Source organism: Camellia sinensis, chromosome 6 (genome assembly GCF_055761805.1).
Source record: "Camellia sinensis isolate YWXY chromosome 6, ASM5576180v1, whole genome shotgun sequence".
NCBI classification, from domain to species: domain Eukaryota; kingdom Viridiplantae; phylum Streptophyta; class Magnoliopsida; order Ericales; family Theaceae; genus Camellia; species Camellia sinensis.
This window is the reverse complement of record NC_138966.1, coordinates 96,569,676-96,586,718: the sequence shown is the minus strand read 5'-3', so window position 1 is coordinate 96,586,718 and position 17,043 is coordinate 96,569,676. Positions and strand designations below refer to the sequence as shown.

Here is a 17,043-nt window from a genome sequence, read left to right as displayed (position 1 = left end):
TTAGGTTTAATTCAAAATCATCGCTTTTTGCCTTTGGTTGATTTCATTAATTATTGCTGGTTCAGCAAAAATGGCAGCCATTAACCCGTCTTGTTCATGTAACACAACTTCAATCCCGACTTTCTCAAAATCTTGCAAGATTTCTTTCTGTTTCATGAGTAGGCAAGCTAGGTTCCCCCGTTGATTTTCTGTTCAGTGTGTCGGCAACTGTATTGGCCTTTCCTGGGTGGTACTGTATCGAAAGGTCATAATCTTTTATTAGTTCAAGCCATCTTCTTTGCCGCATATTCAACTCTTTTTGAGTAAAGAAGTACTTCAAACTTTTGTGATATGTGTAGACTTCGCATTTTGCCCCATACAAGTAATGCCGCCAGATTTTCAAAGCAAATACAACTGCGGCCAATTCTAGATCATCTGTTGGGTAGTTCTTCTCATGTGGTTTTAATTGCTGGGAGGCATAAGCAATCACTTTTCTGTTCTACATTACAACACAACCCAAACTTTTATAAGAAACATCACTATATATCTCAAAATTTTCCATACCTGAGAGTAATGTCAAAACTGGTGCAGTGACTAGTCTTGTCTTTAATTCTCAAAAGTCAATCTCCCTTTCATCAGTCCATTCGAATGGTTGTCAATTGCGTGTGAGTTGGGTAAGTGGTACAGCTATTTTTGAAAAATCTTTCACAAACTTTCTGTAGTACCCAGCTAAGCCCATTTGTTGGTGTAGGCTAGCTTACAATTGCTTCTATTTTCTGTGGGTCTACCGAAATCCCTTCCTTGTTAATAACATGTCCTAAGAAAATAACTTCATCCAGCCAAAATTCACGTTTCTTTAGTTTAGCAAATAATTTCTTGTTTCAAAATGTTTGCAAAACAGTTCTCAAATGGTGTTCATGTTCAAGCCTACTCTTTGAATATATCAAGATATCATCAATAAAAACTACAACAAATTGATCAAGGTAAGGCTTAAAAATTCGATTCATAAGGTCCATAAATGCTGCATGTACATTAGTCACTTCAAATGGCATAACAAGGAATTCATAATGACCATACCTCGTTCTGAATGCAGTTTTCCCAATACGTCCTGTCTTTACCTTCAACTGGTGGTACCCAGATCTTAAATCAATTTTATAAAACACTTGCGAGCCCCGTAACTGATCAAACAAGTCGTCAATACGGGGTAAAGGATTTTTATTCTTTATCATTACCTTGTTCAATTCACGATAGTCAATACACAGGTGCAAGGTTCCATCTTTCTTTTTCACAAACAATACCGGCGCACCCCATGGTGAAGTACTTGGTCGAATAAACCCTTTGTCAAGTAAGTTTTGAAATTGCTCCTTCAATTCTTTCATCTTAACAGTAGCCATTCTGTGAGGGGTTTTTGAAATAGGCTGAGTGCCTAGCACAATATCAATAGTAAACTCCATCTCCCTGCCAACCAATTCCCCTGGAAATTCATCTGGGAATACATCTGGAAACTCACTAACAATAGGGATGCTGTTCAATTCAACATTTACAGATTGTTCAGACAATACATAACAAAAATAACCCTGGCACCATTTCATGATTAATTTACATGCTTTCATTGTAGATATTAGATAAGGTGGTGGCACTACCCCATTACCCACAAACACAATCTCTTCTTGCCATGGTGGTCTAAATACAACTCATTTCGTTACACAATCAATGGTGGCACAGTATTTGGATAACCAGTCCATGCCCAGAATTACATCAATGTGTTTAAAGTCCAAGGGCAATAAATCTACATACAAAGTAGCATTCCCAATATGCATATCGCCAAATTGACGCACAGATGTACACAACACAGATTCCCCAAATGGAGCAAATACACATAGCAAATATGGCAATGATTCTAGAGGTCTACCCAATCTAGATGCAAATGCATAAGTTACAAAGGAGTGTGTTCATCCGGAGTCTATTAACACAAAAGCATCCTGATTATATATAGAAATAGTACTTGAGACGACGGCTTCTCTGTTTTGTGTATCGCCCGAAACGAGCGCAAAGACTTTCCCTTGCCTCACAGTGTCTCCGATGGTGGTAGGTCTCGTAGTGTTTCCGGGTTTTGGGATCGATGCAGTTGAGCTAGCAGCTAACTTCCCACCATTTTGTTTACAATCCCTAGCTATATACCCTGGTTTACCACATTTAAAGCAGGCCTCTAACACATGGTAGCAAACCCCGCGATGCCTTTTACTACAAATGTTGCACATTAGAGATGTGTCTCGGGAAGAAATAGAAGTACTTGAGGAGCCCGTATTCTACTTTTTCGAAAGTCTTTTCATTGAAAAGAAGCCCTGCCTCTTACTTTTCTAATCAGCCAATGATTTGCTCTGCCTAGCTAGATTAGCTTATGATATTATGGCCCGATCCAGTACATCAATGTAGGTTTCTAGCTTTAGTACATTCACCTTGTCTAAGATATCATCTCGAAGGCCTCCTTCAAAATGTCTTGCTTTCTTATAGTTGGTATCGACCATGTGTGGTATAAATCTGTCCAATTCAGTGAACTTGGCCTCATACTCAGCCACTGACATGTTGTTTTGTTTAAGTTCCATAAACTCTGACACTTTTCGACTACAAACACATTGTGAAAAGTATTTATCGTAGAAAATTTCCAAAAATCGTATCCAGTTAATGTCTTTATGATTCTCACGCATCAACTTCCACCACCTTCTCACTTCGTCTTCCAGTGTAAAGGTCGCTAGCAATACCTTCTGTGTTTCTAGACAAGGAAACACGTCAAACAATTTTTCTATTCCAAGGACCCATGCCTCTACCTTCAACGGATCCAGTCCTCCATGAAACTGTGGCGGTTTCATTTTCTTGAACTCTTTAGTAAGAGCTATAGTCTGATGTTCGTTTTTCAAGTCTGGCACAAGTGGTGCCAGAGGTGGAGGCGGAAGGTGTGGCTGTTGCCACAGTTACTGTTGTCTCAATATTTCTACCATATCCTGTATTAACCTTTCCATTCTGTCCATTCTGGCAGTAGAGGACAAGTTTAATTCATCACCTCTTGTTCTCACTATTATTTGATTAAACTTGCATTATTCTTTATACAAAATGTTCACAAGTATGCATATACAATAGAGCATACATATTCAAGTAAATCACAATGCAGGCAATTCACAAAGTATACAGCGCATAATCATTTATTTCGAAACATCTAAGCATATTTTCAATGTCTTCAAGTCCATACATGTCACATGAATGCATCCTAGATCTCTTCTAGATGCTTATTGCCTATTTGGACAAGTATGTGAGTCATTAACTCGTGCTCTGATACCACTCTTTCATGACCCAATCCCTGCCCCTATGGATAAGGTCATAACTAACCAGTAATCATGAGATTACCTACGGCCTCAAACCTGATTAAACATAGTTCAATAGAAATGAGGAGCCAAACATAAGCAGATTTAAAATTTTTTGTCCAATGAGCTGTGCTTACATGGAAAAGCAAAACCTTTCAAGAGTAGTCTATAATAACTCACACACATATGCATAGAGTAACATCTTATATTTATCCAGGAACTTTCAAATATGGAGCCAGCCAAACAAAAACTTATGTACATAGGTGATCCAACGTGTTCACCAAAATAGCAAAAGGGTAAACAAAAGATCAAAAGAACGAAAACAAAGTCTCATGTGTGAGACATTCGGGTTGACTCTTCAAACTGACTTCCTCTCACATTCTTTACTGAGGCTGGGTTTGGACCTCTCCTTGTCAACCTACATGCACATAAATGAGAGTGAGCAAAAGCCCAGTGAATAATATCAAAATAAAGAAATTACATGAATGAACTTCGTAACGGTCATATCCAACAGCCTTAGGCCTATTCATGTTTCTATCTAGTACATTAAACGGCCTCAGGCCCATACAAATCAAACAGCCTCGGGCCTAATTCATCCATGTCAAACGGCTTTTGGCCCATTCATTTATGTCCAACGGCCTTTGGCCCAATCATTTATGTCAAACTTTCTTTGGCCCAATCATTTATGTCAGAAATCCTTTAGCCCAATCATTTATGTCAAACGACCTTTGGCCCAACGTTCATGTCAAACGGCCTTCAGCCCAATCATTCATATCAAATGGCCTTTGGCCCAACATTTATATCAAACGGCCTTTGGCCCAACATTCATATTAGATGGCCTTTGGCCCAATTATTCATGTCAGATGGCCTTTGGTCCAATCATTTATGTCAGACGGCCCTTGACCCAATGTTCATGTCAAACGGCCTTCGGCCCAATCATTTATGTTATGTGCATTTATACTTGAGATCATAAGCATGTCGTAATCATAATCATTTTCCAACGGCTTTATTCAATCATTGGCATGACGAATATCCAATTCAATTTAACAACTCCATAGAGCTCATACATATGTGAGCACTTGAAAAGTAGCATACTTCAATTCATTCTTATTAAGATATTACTCACAGTGTTCTGCTGATGGATTCGCCCTTGCGCTTGGCCCTACACAATTTACAACATATCGGGTCACAAGCGATTCAATCCGGTCTCAAATTGTTTATTTCTCTTAGGCCTCTTTCTTATTCCTCTAACTCACTTACAACGTTCCATGCATGCTTAAGAGGGCTTAGAAATGAAAGAGAACGGAGAAAGGAGCGTAAAACAACTTTTCAAAATTTCTAAAACAGGGCTCTCCGCTTGTGCGCAGGATTGGTCGTTTGAGCAGATTGCAAAACTCTAAGAAAGTACTGGTTGCATGAATTTTATGCTCGAGCAAAAAGTCTTGCAAAACAGGGTACGCTCGAGCATAGCTTTGACTGCTCGAGCCGCTGTGCAATTTCTGCAAAACTTGTGGGAGCTCGACTTTCCTCGCTCGAGCAGACAAGTCAAATTCTAGGTTTTCCAAAACTCGGATTGAAGCTCAAATCGCACTCCCAAAGGCCCAAAGATTGCAATTCTTGTATCGAAGTATGGAAAAACATTACCTTGCATGTAAACATACGTAACTTGAAACCAATTGTCCAAAAATCATGATCCATATTTCAAATCATCACAAACTTTTTTGTAATTTCAAAACTCATGCAACTAAGCCTTCAATCTTCATAAATCATATATGCATGTAAAATATTTACTCCAGTTCTACTTCAAATGATACAAATGATGCTCAAGGTCATAAGGCTCAACAAAACTATATATGCATGAGTAATTTGACACTTAATACTTAACATGCCAAAAGCTCAAATGTATATAAAGCTCACATACATGTCTATACAAAGTTCAATTTCATCATATTTAGCTCAATTCTTGTTCTTGGTTATATACCATGCTAGAATTCATTCAATTATGAGCTTAAACCCAACAATTTGAGTTCATTACTTACCTAGGAGCTTTAATCCTCCAAATTCCTAGCTAATTCTTGAGTTATCTTCCTCAATCTTTGAGCTCCTTACTCAATTCTTCAAATTTTTCCTTCACTCTCTCTCTCTCTATAGTGTAATTTCAGATTTTGAGCTCATAATGTGAGCTTAAGTGTGTTTGGCCCTTATATATACTAAGTGGTTGGTTTAGACTAATCCATCTTAATTAAGGTTAACCAATTGAGTCTAATTCAATTAGTTTGATCCAATTATTTTGATCCGAATCAATTTTTAATTAAACTTCACCATAGGCTCTAAAAATCATGCTAATCGTAAAAATACAAACAATTTCAGTTTATGTTGCCACTATAGCGTTCAATTTAAATTCTATAGTAGAAAATCAAACACATTTTCTTACGGTGAAAAAATAGAAATTCAAAAACAAATATAATCATATAAATGGCACTCAAAATCATATTAAGCACATAACCACAATCATAATTAAGATTAATTAACATAACACAGGGCAGGGTTATCACATTCTGGATAAAGTGCAATTCATAAGGCGGTTTGTCTCCAAATTAATCTTGACTTGTGAACCACTATTTGGTCTCTTGAAGAAAGGAAAAAAATTTCAATGGAATGATTGATGTCAATTTGCCTTTGAGTAGGCTAAACAGTTCCTCCAGAATCTGCCTGTGTTGTCGTTGCCAGAGCTAGGGAAGCCTTTGATTCTGTACTTGTCAGTAACAAACACGACCGTGGGATGCATGCTTGCTTAGGAATCTAAAGATAGGGTGGAGAAAGCCATCTACTACTTGAGCAAGAAAAAGCTGGATTACAAGACCCACTATATTCCGTTAGAGAAAGCTTGCCTAGCCTTGGTATAGGCTCCCAAGAAGTTGAGGCACTACTTGTTAGCTCACTCCGTAATCCTGGTTTCGAGATTAGATCCCATCAAATATCTCTTTGAGAAACCAATGCTTATGGGTAAACTAGCCCGTTGGTTGCTTCTCCTCTCTGAATTTGATCTCAAATACGTCACCTGCAAGTCGGTCAATGGAAGAGCTGTAGCGGAGTTCCTAGCAGACCACCCAATAGAAGGGGATGAGGCAGTGGAATACTTGTTCCCAGATAAAGCCATTCTACAAGTTGAGGAGGAAACCTAGACGGTGTACTTTGATGGAGCATCCAATCACTATGGTTATGTGATAGGTGTGTTGCTGATAGCACCCCACGACTCCCATATACCTTTAGCCTTCAAACTCAGATTCAAGGTGTCCAATAATGAAGCAAAGTATGAAGCGTTTATCGCTGGTTTAGAAGCCGCCCTGAAACTAGGGAAAAAAAAGATTGGATGTTATCATGGACTCGAACTTAGTTGTTTCTCAAGCTAATGGAGATTGGAAAGTCAAAGAAGGAAAGATGAAGGTTTATCACCAAACCCTAGATGTTCTGATTCCTAGGTTTGAAAAGCTGACTTTCACGCATCTACTAAGAGAGAACAATAGGTTCGTTGACGCTTTGGCAACTCTATCTTCTATGGTAGACATCCCATTTGTAGTCCGGATGCGTCTGATTATCATCGAGCATAAATACACGGCGCTTATGAAACTTCGCCGCAATAGATGAAGTGCAAGACAAAAACCCCTGGTGTTACGATATTTGGAACTTCTTGGAAAATGAGATTTATCCACCAGGGGCAAATGCCAAGGACAAATAGGGGAATACAGTGAATAGCCGTCCAATTTATCATCTACGGAGGTAAACTGTATAAAAGAGGTCATCAGGGAATGCACAAGTTTTGTGTCGAAGAAGTGGAATCAAAGTGCCTGATGGAGGCTATCCATGGCGGGGAGTGCGGGGCGCACATGAACGGAGTGATACTAGCCCGGAAGATTCTCAGGCAAGTTTACTACTGGTCCATCATGGAGGAGGATTGTATTGGTTTTGTTTGGAGATGCCACAAATGCCAAATTCATGCCAATCGCATGAATATCCCGCCGTCAAAACTGTATAACATGACTTCACCATGGCCTTTCTCAATCTAGGGAATCGACATCATCGGTGCAGTCATGCCAAAAGGGTTAAATCGGCATGAATATATCTTGGTGGTGATTGATTACTTTACAAAGTGGGTGGAAGCTCAGTCCTATGCCGTGCTGAAGGTATCGCACGTGGCTAAGTTTATCAAAAGTAATATCATTTGCCGGTATGGAGTCCCAAATGAGATCATATCAGATAATGGCTCCTACTTCAAGAAAGAGATGATAGACTTGTTGGAGAAATACAGTGTGACTTTCCATAAGTCGTCTACATACAGGCCGCAAACTAATGGAGTTGTTGAAGCCGCCAACAAGAACATTAAGAAGATCTTGCAGAAAATGATTGAGACCTACAAGGACTGGCTAGATAAATTTCCATTCTCACTCTAGGGTTACAGAACTTCAATCCCGACGTCAACAGGGGCAACTCCTTATTCTCTCGTCTATGGAATGAAAGTTGTTTTGCCAATTGAAATAGAAGTCCCATCGCTGCGAGTTCTGGCTGAGTGTCAGATAGTAGAGACAGACTGGCAACAAAATAGATTTGAGAAGTTAATGCTATTTGATGAGAGAAGGCTGAAAGCATTGTATCATATTTAGGGCTACCAACGTAGAATTGCTAGGGCTTTTAACAAGAAAGTTAAGTCCCAGAATCTCAAGGAGGGAGCCATGGTGCTGAAAGACAACTGAGCTCCCATTCATGACCCTATGGGCAAGTTCAGACCCAATTGGACTGGTCCTTACATCATCAAAACTATCTGGTCAGTTGGAGCAGTTATTCTCATGGACTTAGATGGCCTAGAATTTTCACAACCGATCAACATGGACAAGTTGAAGAAATACTATCCCTGAGAGGCTCACTATGCCGAAAACTCGGAAGGGCGACCTAGGCAAAAGTTAGAGCATGGAAAAGTATAAATAAAGAAAAACTGAGCTCGCAAGGTTGCAAACCCTAAAGGGTGACTCTGGCAAAAGTTAGAGCGCAAAATGAGAGAGTTAATACTCAAGTGAACCTGAACTGAACTACGTAAGGCCTGATTCCCATCTTCCAGATACGTAGGCAACTTCTTCCTGAAGTTTGGCCGTAATCACCTCTAACTCAATTGTTCTGTCCACGTGTTTAATCAAGTCATCTTTGTCTGTCCATTATCTGAGAGTTCGGTTGTGATCTTCATTTTTGGAACAAAAGCTAGTTTTAATGTAGAGTAGTGGTGTTCAAGCAAGGATATTTACGGTCTTTTGATTTGGGATTGTACATCTTGAGGATTGATTTCGTGCGTGTCAGGTGGTGATCATTTTCGAAAATGGTTTTGGAAAGTTTTGATAAAAGTTGATTTTGTTCAAAATTTTACCTTTTACAACTTAGACCACTTTTGGACCAAAAGGAAATATTTAGTGCTCATAACTCTAATTTTATTGATTTCAACATAAAGTTCTCTAACTCTCTTATAAAAATCAAAGTATTTTTATTACATTGAAAAAAAATTGAAAAGAAAGGTCAGAGCAATAAACTAGGGGCATAGGTGAGTCAAGTGCTCTTGCGTCCTTTGCTCGTGCTCGCGAAAGCTTCGGCCAAAGTAGGCCCAACATGTGCCTCATCTTTGAGCCAAGCCAAGCACTCGCCAGAAAGGGCATGACTAAAACTAGGGGTAGGGGCCAGAAGCTCTCTTGTCCTTCAGGCAGTGAGATCCCTAGCCAAATGTGAACCATGGAGCGGAAATGAAACTGGATATTCTACCCCCTCCTCTAGGCAGGTCTGATTATGCCCAAACTAGCGTCTTAATCGAAAGGGAAAGTAGAACACGTAGTGCATGAGGTCGATCAACTGTATGCCAAGCTGCTGAGCCATGCTGTAACTCATCTCGGTCAGATTAAGCCAGGGGCAACACCAAGCTATGTCAGTAGCAGACCTGCTGCACATCCAGTTACACCACCATCCCTCGTTGGGGAAATCCACTAGTCGGTGGCGGAAGAAATAACCTCAAGCTGAGTACTCAGGGCAGGAGTCCACTACGTTCAACTTATCCACGAGCCATACCTGGGAAGGGATGAAAAATAAGAGAGATTAAAGAATAGAGAGATATATATTGAGAGAAAAGTAAGAAAATGTCTTTGAGAGAAAATAGAGCATGAGTGCCAAGTGATGTGAGAAACACATATAAGAAATAGTGGGAAATAATACCTGAAAAAGTAGTGGACTCCCTGCAAATCTGGTCGTCTCTCGTCGATGAAACGCATCCAAGCCCATCAAGGTCTCGGTCAGCCCCAAAACCAATGTAACTCTTCCACTCTTTCAGACCTTAGGCCACTTCGATCAATCGAATGCTAGATCTGCCAAAACTAGGGGCAAGAAGGAAATGAGCCAGCAAACATAAGTAGAGTGCATGTTGTCGAAAACCTCGCCAGAGAAGGTCGCCTCTGTCACCGATGTCGGAAAATCGATGAATCAAGTTGGGTATGTCAAGCTCTCCACTGTGGGCCAAGGATTGAACCTCGTGTAAAGTGAGTCCACACATCTGTTCCAAAGCTTGGGCATGTCCAAAACGGGGCAGAGGCATGATTTTCTCGTTGCGCTGGGATTCCATTAGTGGCTGAAGTTCTTCAAATGCCGGGCACATTTCTTGTGCTCTGAAGCGAAAGACATGTGTACTTGGGTCCTAGTATTAGGCCGCGACATGGAGGAACGGAAAACAAAGTGGAGTACAGCTCAATGAAAAAAGTGCATTTATGCCGAAACCCTAGAAATTTACTTTTTTTCATGCCGTCTAAAGTAGCTATCCAATTTGTGAGCTTCTCGGCAAGGAATATCTCCATTTGCGGAAGAAATTACAGCTAGAATGAGGTTCTGGAAGAAATCATGAAGCATAACCTTTTGTAGAAGGTAAGGCTGTGAGTGGAAGTCAGCTGTCAACAATTTGAAGGTTACACACACTGGTGGCTGGCAAGCCACTAATGGTGGCCGGCAAGCTACCTACTCTGGGTGGTAACCTCTATCTTTAGCCAGCAGCTCTCTTTTCTGGCTTGCCGTCCACTTGTGTGCTGGGCAGTATTGGCAGCATGTGTTTTGTTTTGATTTTTGCGTTTTGAGGTCTTGTTTTGAGTCTTTTTGTTTTAGCAAGTTTGTTTGTTTGTATTTGAGTTGTTTTTGCTTTGTTTATCGAGTTGTATTTTGTATTTTGGTTGTTGGTTGGCTCATTACCCCATTAAGAACAGCGTGCCAATACAAGTGTTTAGTATTCATTTGCAAATTCAATTCCATTTCCATTTCATGTAACTATGGCACTTGTGATGCAAAAATGACAACACATTTCAAAAAAACTGCGAGGTTTTATTCCGATCATGGTTTTTTTTTTTTTTTTTTTTATAAAAGAGAAGTACAAGTTTCAAAAGCAAATAAGACCTATCAGAAGCTGTACATGTGCTAATGCTACCAAACAAAGAAGAAACTAAGCAAAAAGTACAAAAAAATCAGTGTCGATCATCTCAAGCTCGGGAGGCCCTTTTCGTCCTCTTTCTCAGAGGGGACTCGAGAGCACTATCTTCATCGGCACCACTGTCAGAATCAAACTCCGAACCAGAGCTAGTATCATCTCCGCTCTCTGCCTCAGAGCTTGTCTCGACATCACCTCCACTGTCGGACCCTGAGCCAGCATCCTCATCTCCACTCTCAAATGACTCAGCATGTCGACTCACTGCCTTCGCAAAGTCACTAGTCTTAGAATCATCGTCGCTCAAAATAGGCTCTAAGGGAATACTCTGGCTTTGGGTGCCCCTACCTCTGCCTCGACCGCAACTCACATCTCGGCCATGAGTTGGGGCATGTCTCTCTCTCTCTCCTCCTTACTGTTGGAGGAAGTGCTACTGGTGCTGGTGCTGCCAGAACCGTTGGTGTCCTCGGCACGAATAAAATCTGAAAAAGGCAGTTGTCAATATATCAGCTATAGTGTGTGTATCAAATACTGGCATAGTATGTAGAGTAAGTGTCATATAGTATGAGTACAGTGTGCTAATACAGTGTATTAGTGCAGTTTGGGAAAGACTACGGTTGAAATGCCGATGTATCAGTGGAAATATGATAGCGTGATGCACGAGCAAGGTTAGTAATGAAATGCATGCTGAACTGAAAGAAATTACTTAGATACCGTGGAGACCAAGTAGTATCTCGCTCCTCTGCACCATATGCATCAAAGAAGCGACTAGCTTGAGAAGGCTCCTTGTATACTCTATAGATGCTTGGACGTTCATTTGGATGATCAATGTCTGGGATAAACATATCTGAAATGGAAATGTGGGGTGCAAATCGTAAAGTATGGTCAATACCTGAGACGTGCCTCAAAATCCGACATACTCGTGCCCAGCCTCTGTTGGCTCGATCGGAATCTGGTAAGCTGTCCTAGTCGGCCACCAGCATGTGAGCGCAGTAGGAAGCTCTAGCCAACAAATAGTCTACTTAACAGGGGGAGGCCCTCTAGTATGGTCCCTAGTCGCCCAAGTCGCCTCACCCGCCACGGGAGCCTCTGCTCCCTCGCTTACATGAGCGCCTGTCAGAGGAGGCATAAGGTGGGTATGAATAAATGTCGTGTTGTCACCCTCATCTCTGAAGAAATCAACGTCTAGGCCTACAATGAATTGAATGACTGCGTCAATAGATAGGCTATCCGCTGTCCTCATAGATACTAGGGGTGGCATCGGGACGACCTGATCAGGAAAGTCCACAATCTAGCGTACAAATCTCTCATTTAAAAACCAAGCCTGAGCATGATGTACCCCAAGCTTCCGCATACTAGTCTTTCACCCCTGCCGGCATCATGGCCTAGGGCTGCCATGCGATCTGCAAACAGAGAATGTACAGATTGTTAGTTGTTGTCAGTTGCCAAAGTGTTAATCATAACAGTATTAAAGCAAAAATGATTGTGAGTTTCGGGTTACCTCGACGGCAACCACTGTATCACAGTAATGGCAGAAGAAGGCGAAGGTCTCGTGACTCCAACACTGACATCGACCATCGTATCGTCTCGAGTAAGGGACAGCAAGGGGGAGCTCTTACATATGCTCTGGAGTGAGGGTTGGAAAATATGTGTAAACCCATAGTTGCAAGGAAAGGGCAGTGGTTATCAACAGTATGAACAGATACAGAAAGTGCAAAGCAGAAAGAACAGTATGAACATATACGGAAAGTGTAAAGCAGAAAGCACAAAGCATGAACAGATACAGAGAGTGCAAAGCAGAAAGCACAGATGTTGAATAGATATAAGGCAAAAAATATGAAGTAGAAAGGGCATAGTGCAAAAATGGAACTACAATGCATATCTCCCAGGCTTGCCGATAGCCTCTGATCCGCTCTCCCCTTATGCGAGAGGTGGAGCTCATATAGTTGTAAAGGGTGGCGAGGCCAGCTCCGCCCTAGTTATAGAATCACACTCAGGAAAGGGTCACCAGGGTGCTCAACAGATATAAATCCACGGTGTTCCACCTGTTCGAAAACAAGGTGGTACTGAGGATAAACATTAGGAAGCCCTAGGCATACTGCTCCATCTTCTCCATTGTCTCAGGCTCGCTCTCGCGGAACTGCTTGGCGAACCAACTGCATTTCACCATGGTTGGCTGGTATAGAGGTGGGTACGCTCCCAATAGGTCAATCTAAGCAGCCTCTCACTCCTCCATGTCTGTGTCAAAAAAGATTAGATCACCCCTACTCCTATGCTTGTGATCATGGCAAAGTCATAGGGAGTCATCGTTATCTCCAGGCAGTAGAGAAGTGGAAGGAGTTGGTAGTGTCCCACCACCTCTCCACTAGCGCTCCTAGAAGGGGGCGGCTCGCTATAACGCGTGTCAGTCCAGAGCAGAAAAGGCTGAAGCCAGCCTCATCGATGATGTCGCAGACCCCGGCAGGGAGCTTATCGTACCAATCCCTTGCTGTTGTCGTTTCGTACCCCCTGTAGGCACGGGAGTCTCCCTGTAGCAGAGAAAAAGAGTGAATTAGGTAGTGATGAAAGTGCAATTAGATGAAAGGCAGTGTAAGAAATACAGTTAAAAGAAAGGCAAGAATGCATGAAAACATAGTTCATACCTCAGTAGCACTGGAAGAAAGGTGGGAGTCCGACTCCCTTAGTAGGAGGTCCTTTGGTGCGCAGCGAGCAAAATCGCTGAAACACCTAATGCCGCCAAGCAGTAATATGTGTGTACGGGGATGATATGTCGCCGGATCAAAGGGTCGCACTCTTAATGGTAACGGCTCTGGCTCGAACTTGAGTGCGAACTTCACCTCAAGGTTAGCCTTAATGTTCTCTGTCGTCCTGCCGGCCTCAGCAACTACTGGCTTCTCTACCTCGGCTATGGGTGGAAACACAGGTGGAACCTCAGGAGGAGCTCTGTCTTGAGAAATATCATCTACCATCTGGAAAATAGGGGAAAAGTGAGGAAAAATTAAGAAAAGAGAAAAACTTGGAAAAGTCAACCCTAGGAGAGAGAAAATGAGAGAAAAAGTAAAAACCCGGGAAAGTCCACAAAACCCGAGAAAAACTTGAGAGGAACAAGCCTAAAGTGGTGAAAATCCGAGAAAAAGCGACGAAATCAATATCTGATTGGCTCAAAATGTTGAGAACCAAAAGGGTTTTAGGAAAAAAAGTTTGCATGGGGCATTGGAAAACACATATAAAGCACGGATCTAGGGAGAGAAAGTACCTAGAGAAAGGGAGAGAGGATTTTCAAGCTTGGAGAAGTGAGGAAATGAAGTGTCTTGACCTATACTTAAAGACCCACGCATAAAAGGACAGTTTTGCCTTGAATTTGCCACGGATGGCCAGCAGGCCACATTAGTGGCTGACAAGGTTCTCAGGTGGCCAGCAGGTGGGCGGCAGCTTCTCCTGCTGGTCGGCAAGTGGCCAGTGGCTCTCAGTTGAGTCCTGGTGCTGTTCTATGCTTCTACTTCTTGAGTAGTGTATGAAAGGTTCTATTTTGGGAGCTTACAACTGCGTTCCGGTGTGTGAACGTGCCCCACTTGCTACTACGAACGAGGTGTATCCTTTTTGAGCATGTTGCAATTCCTCTGAGAGGTAAATCGGAGCTTGTTACCGGATATCGTTTTATTCTTTTTGTCAAATTACGCCTTTGTTCACTTTCGTTGCAGAAAATATGCATTTTCACATATACGTATGCTACATGCGTGTCTTACATCATTTATGATTCATGCATAGAATATGCTCTTGTTTCATGCATAAAACGTGCTGTCAATTTTGCATAGAATATGCTTTTGTTTCCTACATAGAACATGTCTTCAATTAACATCATACATCGATTGTCTATCTTGTATAGAACATACGTTGTCACTATATGGACTTATTCATTTTCTGCATCTATCGCACACTTTCAGTCCTCCGTGTTTTATCTCGAGACGAGTGAAGCGCGAGCCTGAGCAGTTTCTCTTGTATCTCAGGATGCGTGAAGTGTGGCCCTAGGCATATTTTATCTCAGGACGCGTGAAACGCGAGCCTGAGCTATTTTTTCTATCTCGGGACGCGTGAAGCGCAAGCCTGAGCAATTTCTCTTGTATCTCAAAATATGTGAAGCGCGGCCTAGGCCGTGTTTTATCTCGAGACGTGTGAAATGCGAGCTTGAGTGGTTTTTGTTCTATCTCGAGATGCATGAAGCGTGAGCCCGAGCAATTTCTCTTATATCTCAGGACGCGTGAAGTGCAACCCAAGGCGTGTTTTATCTCAGGACACATGAAGCACGAGCCCAAGCGATTTTTCTTCTATCCCAGGATGCGTGAAGTGTGAGCCCGAGCAGTTTTTCTTGTATCTCAGGACGCGTGAAGCGCGGCCCTGGGCATGTTTTATCTCGGGACACGTGAAATGCAAGCCCGAGCGATTTTTTTTTCTATCTCTAGACGCGTGAAGCGCGAGCCTGAGCTGTTTCTCTTATATCTCAGGACGCGTGGAGCGCGGCCGTGGATGTGTTTTATCTTGGGACACATGAAACGTGAGCTCGAGTAATTTGCCTTTTATCTCAGGACGCATGAAGTGCGAGCCCAAACGGTTTCTCTTGTATCTCAGGACGCGTGAAGTGCAGCCCTGGGCGTGTTTTATTTGGGGATATGTGAGACGCGTGAAGCACGAGCCTGTGCAATTTTTCTTGTACCTCAGGACACGTGAAGTGCGGCCCTAGGCATGTTTTATCTCAGGATGCGTGAAATGTGACCCTGAGTAATTTTTTTTCTATCTCGGGACATGAAACGCGAGCCCGAGCGGTTTCTCCTGTATCTCAGAACGCGTGAAGCACGGCCCTGGGCGTGTTTTATCTCGAGACGCATGAAGCGTGAGCCTGAGCGATTTCTCTTATTTGTCAGGACTCGTGAAGCACGACCCTGGGCTTGTTTTATCTCGGGACGTGTGAAGCTCGAGCCTGAGCGGTTTTTCTTATCTCAGGATGCGTGAAGCACGGCCCTGGGTAATTTTTATCTCGGGACGCATGAAACGTGACCCAAAGTGGTTTTCATTCCTCTGTTTCTGAGGACGTGTGAAGCGCGACCTTGCGTGGTTTTTATCTTAAGATGCATGAAACGCGACCCCAAGCGATTTTCATTTCTCAGTTTCTCAGGATGCGTGAAACGCAACCCTGAGCGGTGTTTTCTTTCCTGGTCTCGCATTTTGGCATGGTTAGAGTGCGTTTTAGATATTTGTACATGGAACCTGTGTTGGTTTTAAGCTTGAAGCTGCTCATTCATATGTTGTTATCTTGTTAATTTTTATTGCATCTATTATTGCTTATTGCATCATCTTGCATGATCATGAGTTTTCAAAATAGCTGGCTTCGCAAAGCGTGTGAGTCCAGCTTTCAAAGTTCTTTGTGCATATCATTTGCATGTTGCCCCAGAACTATGCTGGTTTGATTCCTTACAAAGGGATACGTAGGCAGCCTGAGGGCACAACCATTTATTTTTGTTCTGATTGTTTGTCCAAGTCTTAGCCTTGTTAAAATGGGTTGTCTTCAGGCTTTGACATTCACTCACATCATTTCATGACTCCGAGTTTTGTCAAAGAGCGGCAACTGTAGACATCCCATTTTTAACCGCCCTTACGACTTGGACATCATCACTTCTGCATCAAATGATGAGTATATATTCTTGTCAATTGCCCAAAATCCTCAGCGAAATGCCACAACTTTGAGCCTTTCAAACCTTACGCACCTGTTGCCTTGTTTTTGGACCAAAACCAAAGATTTTCAAGCCTGCAACCTTTTGTGGCCTATTGGTCCCTTTCTTTTGGCTGCCAGCCATTGCTTCTGGTTGCCGGTCACCAATGTGTTTTGCAGATATTTTTCTGCCAGTTGTACTAGCTGTTGGCACAGATGCATGCACCTTCATACACATGTATGTCTTGATATTTCTGAGGGAGTTGCTTGGTTTTCTATATATAAGAGGCCTCCCCTTCCATTTTTAAGGTTGGAATTTTTAGAGAAAAAATTCTTGCTCTCTCTCTACAATTCTCTCTCTCTTTTCAAATTTCTTAGCTTTTTGCAAGCTTTTTCCTATACACTCTTAACCAAACCTCTTCACCTTTGAGATGAGGTACCTTTGAGTCTTGTTTGAGCTCTTCAGGGTGTGTTTGTCTTGATTTGTTGCCTAGAATTGGTTCCCCTCTTCA

At 42.1% G+C, this 17,043-nt stretch overlaps 1 protein-coding gene across 1 annotated transcript; it reads right to left on the bottom strand.

Annotated features, from left to right (window-relative positions):
* Positions 1–2,378: 2,378 nt before the first annotated feature.
* LOC114294348 (uncharacterized) lies at positions 2,379–6,498 on the bottom strand. The gene is made up of 2 exons (XM_028238472.2): positions 6,400–6,498; positions 2,379–2,939 (listed from the first exon to the last, which is right to left on the bottom strand). The coding sequence occupies exons 1-2, from the start codon at positions 6,496–6,498 to the stop codon at positions 2,379–2,381; spliced, it is 660 nt and encodes a 219-aa protein (XP_028094273.2).
* Positions 6,499–17,043: the final 10,545 nt, after the last annotated feature.

Excerpts from the sequence above, each read along its gene's own strand:
- LOC114294348 (XM_028238472.2), bottom strand. The coding sequence starts at position 6,498 with ATGGCTTTATCTGGGAACAAGTATTCCACTGCCTCATCCCCTTCTATT. Across the intron at positions 2,940-6,399 it reads TTCCATTGACCGACTTGCAG|CCACACCTTCCGCCTCCACC; the intron begins GTGACGTATTTG and ends CTGTGGCAACAG.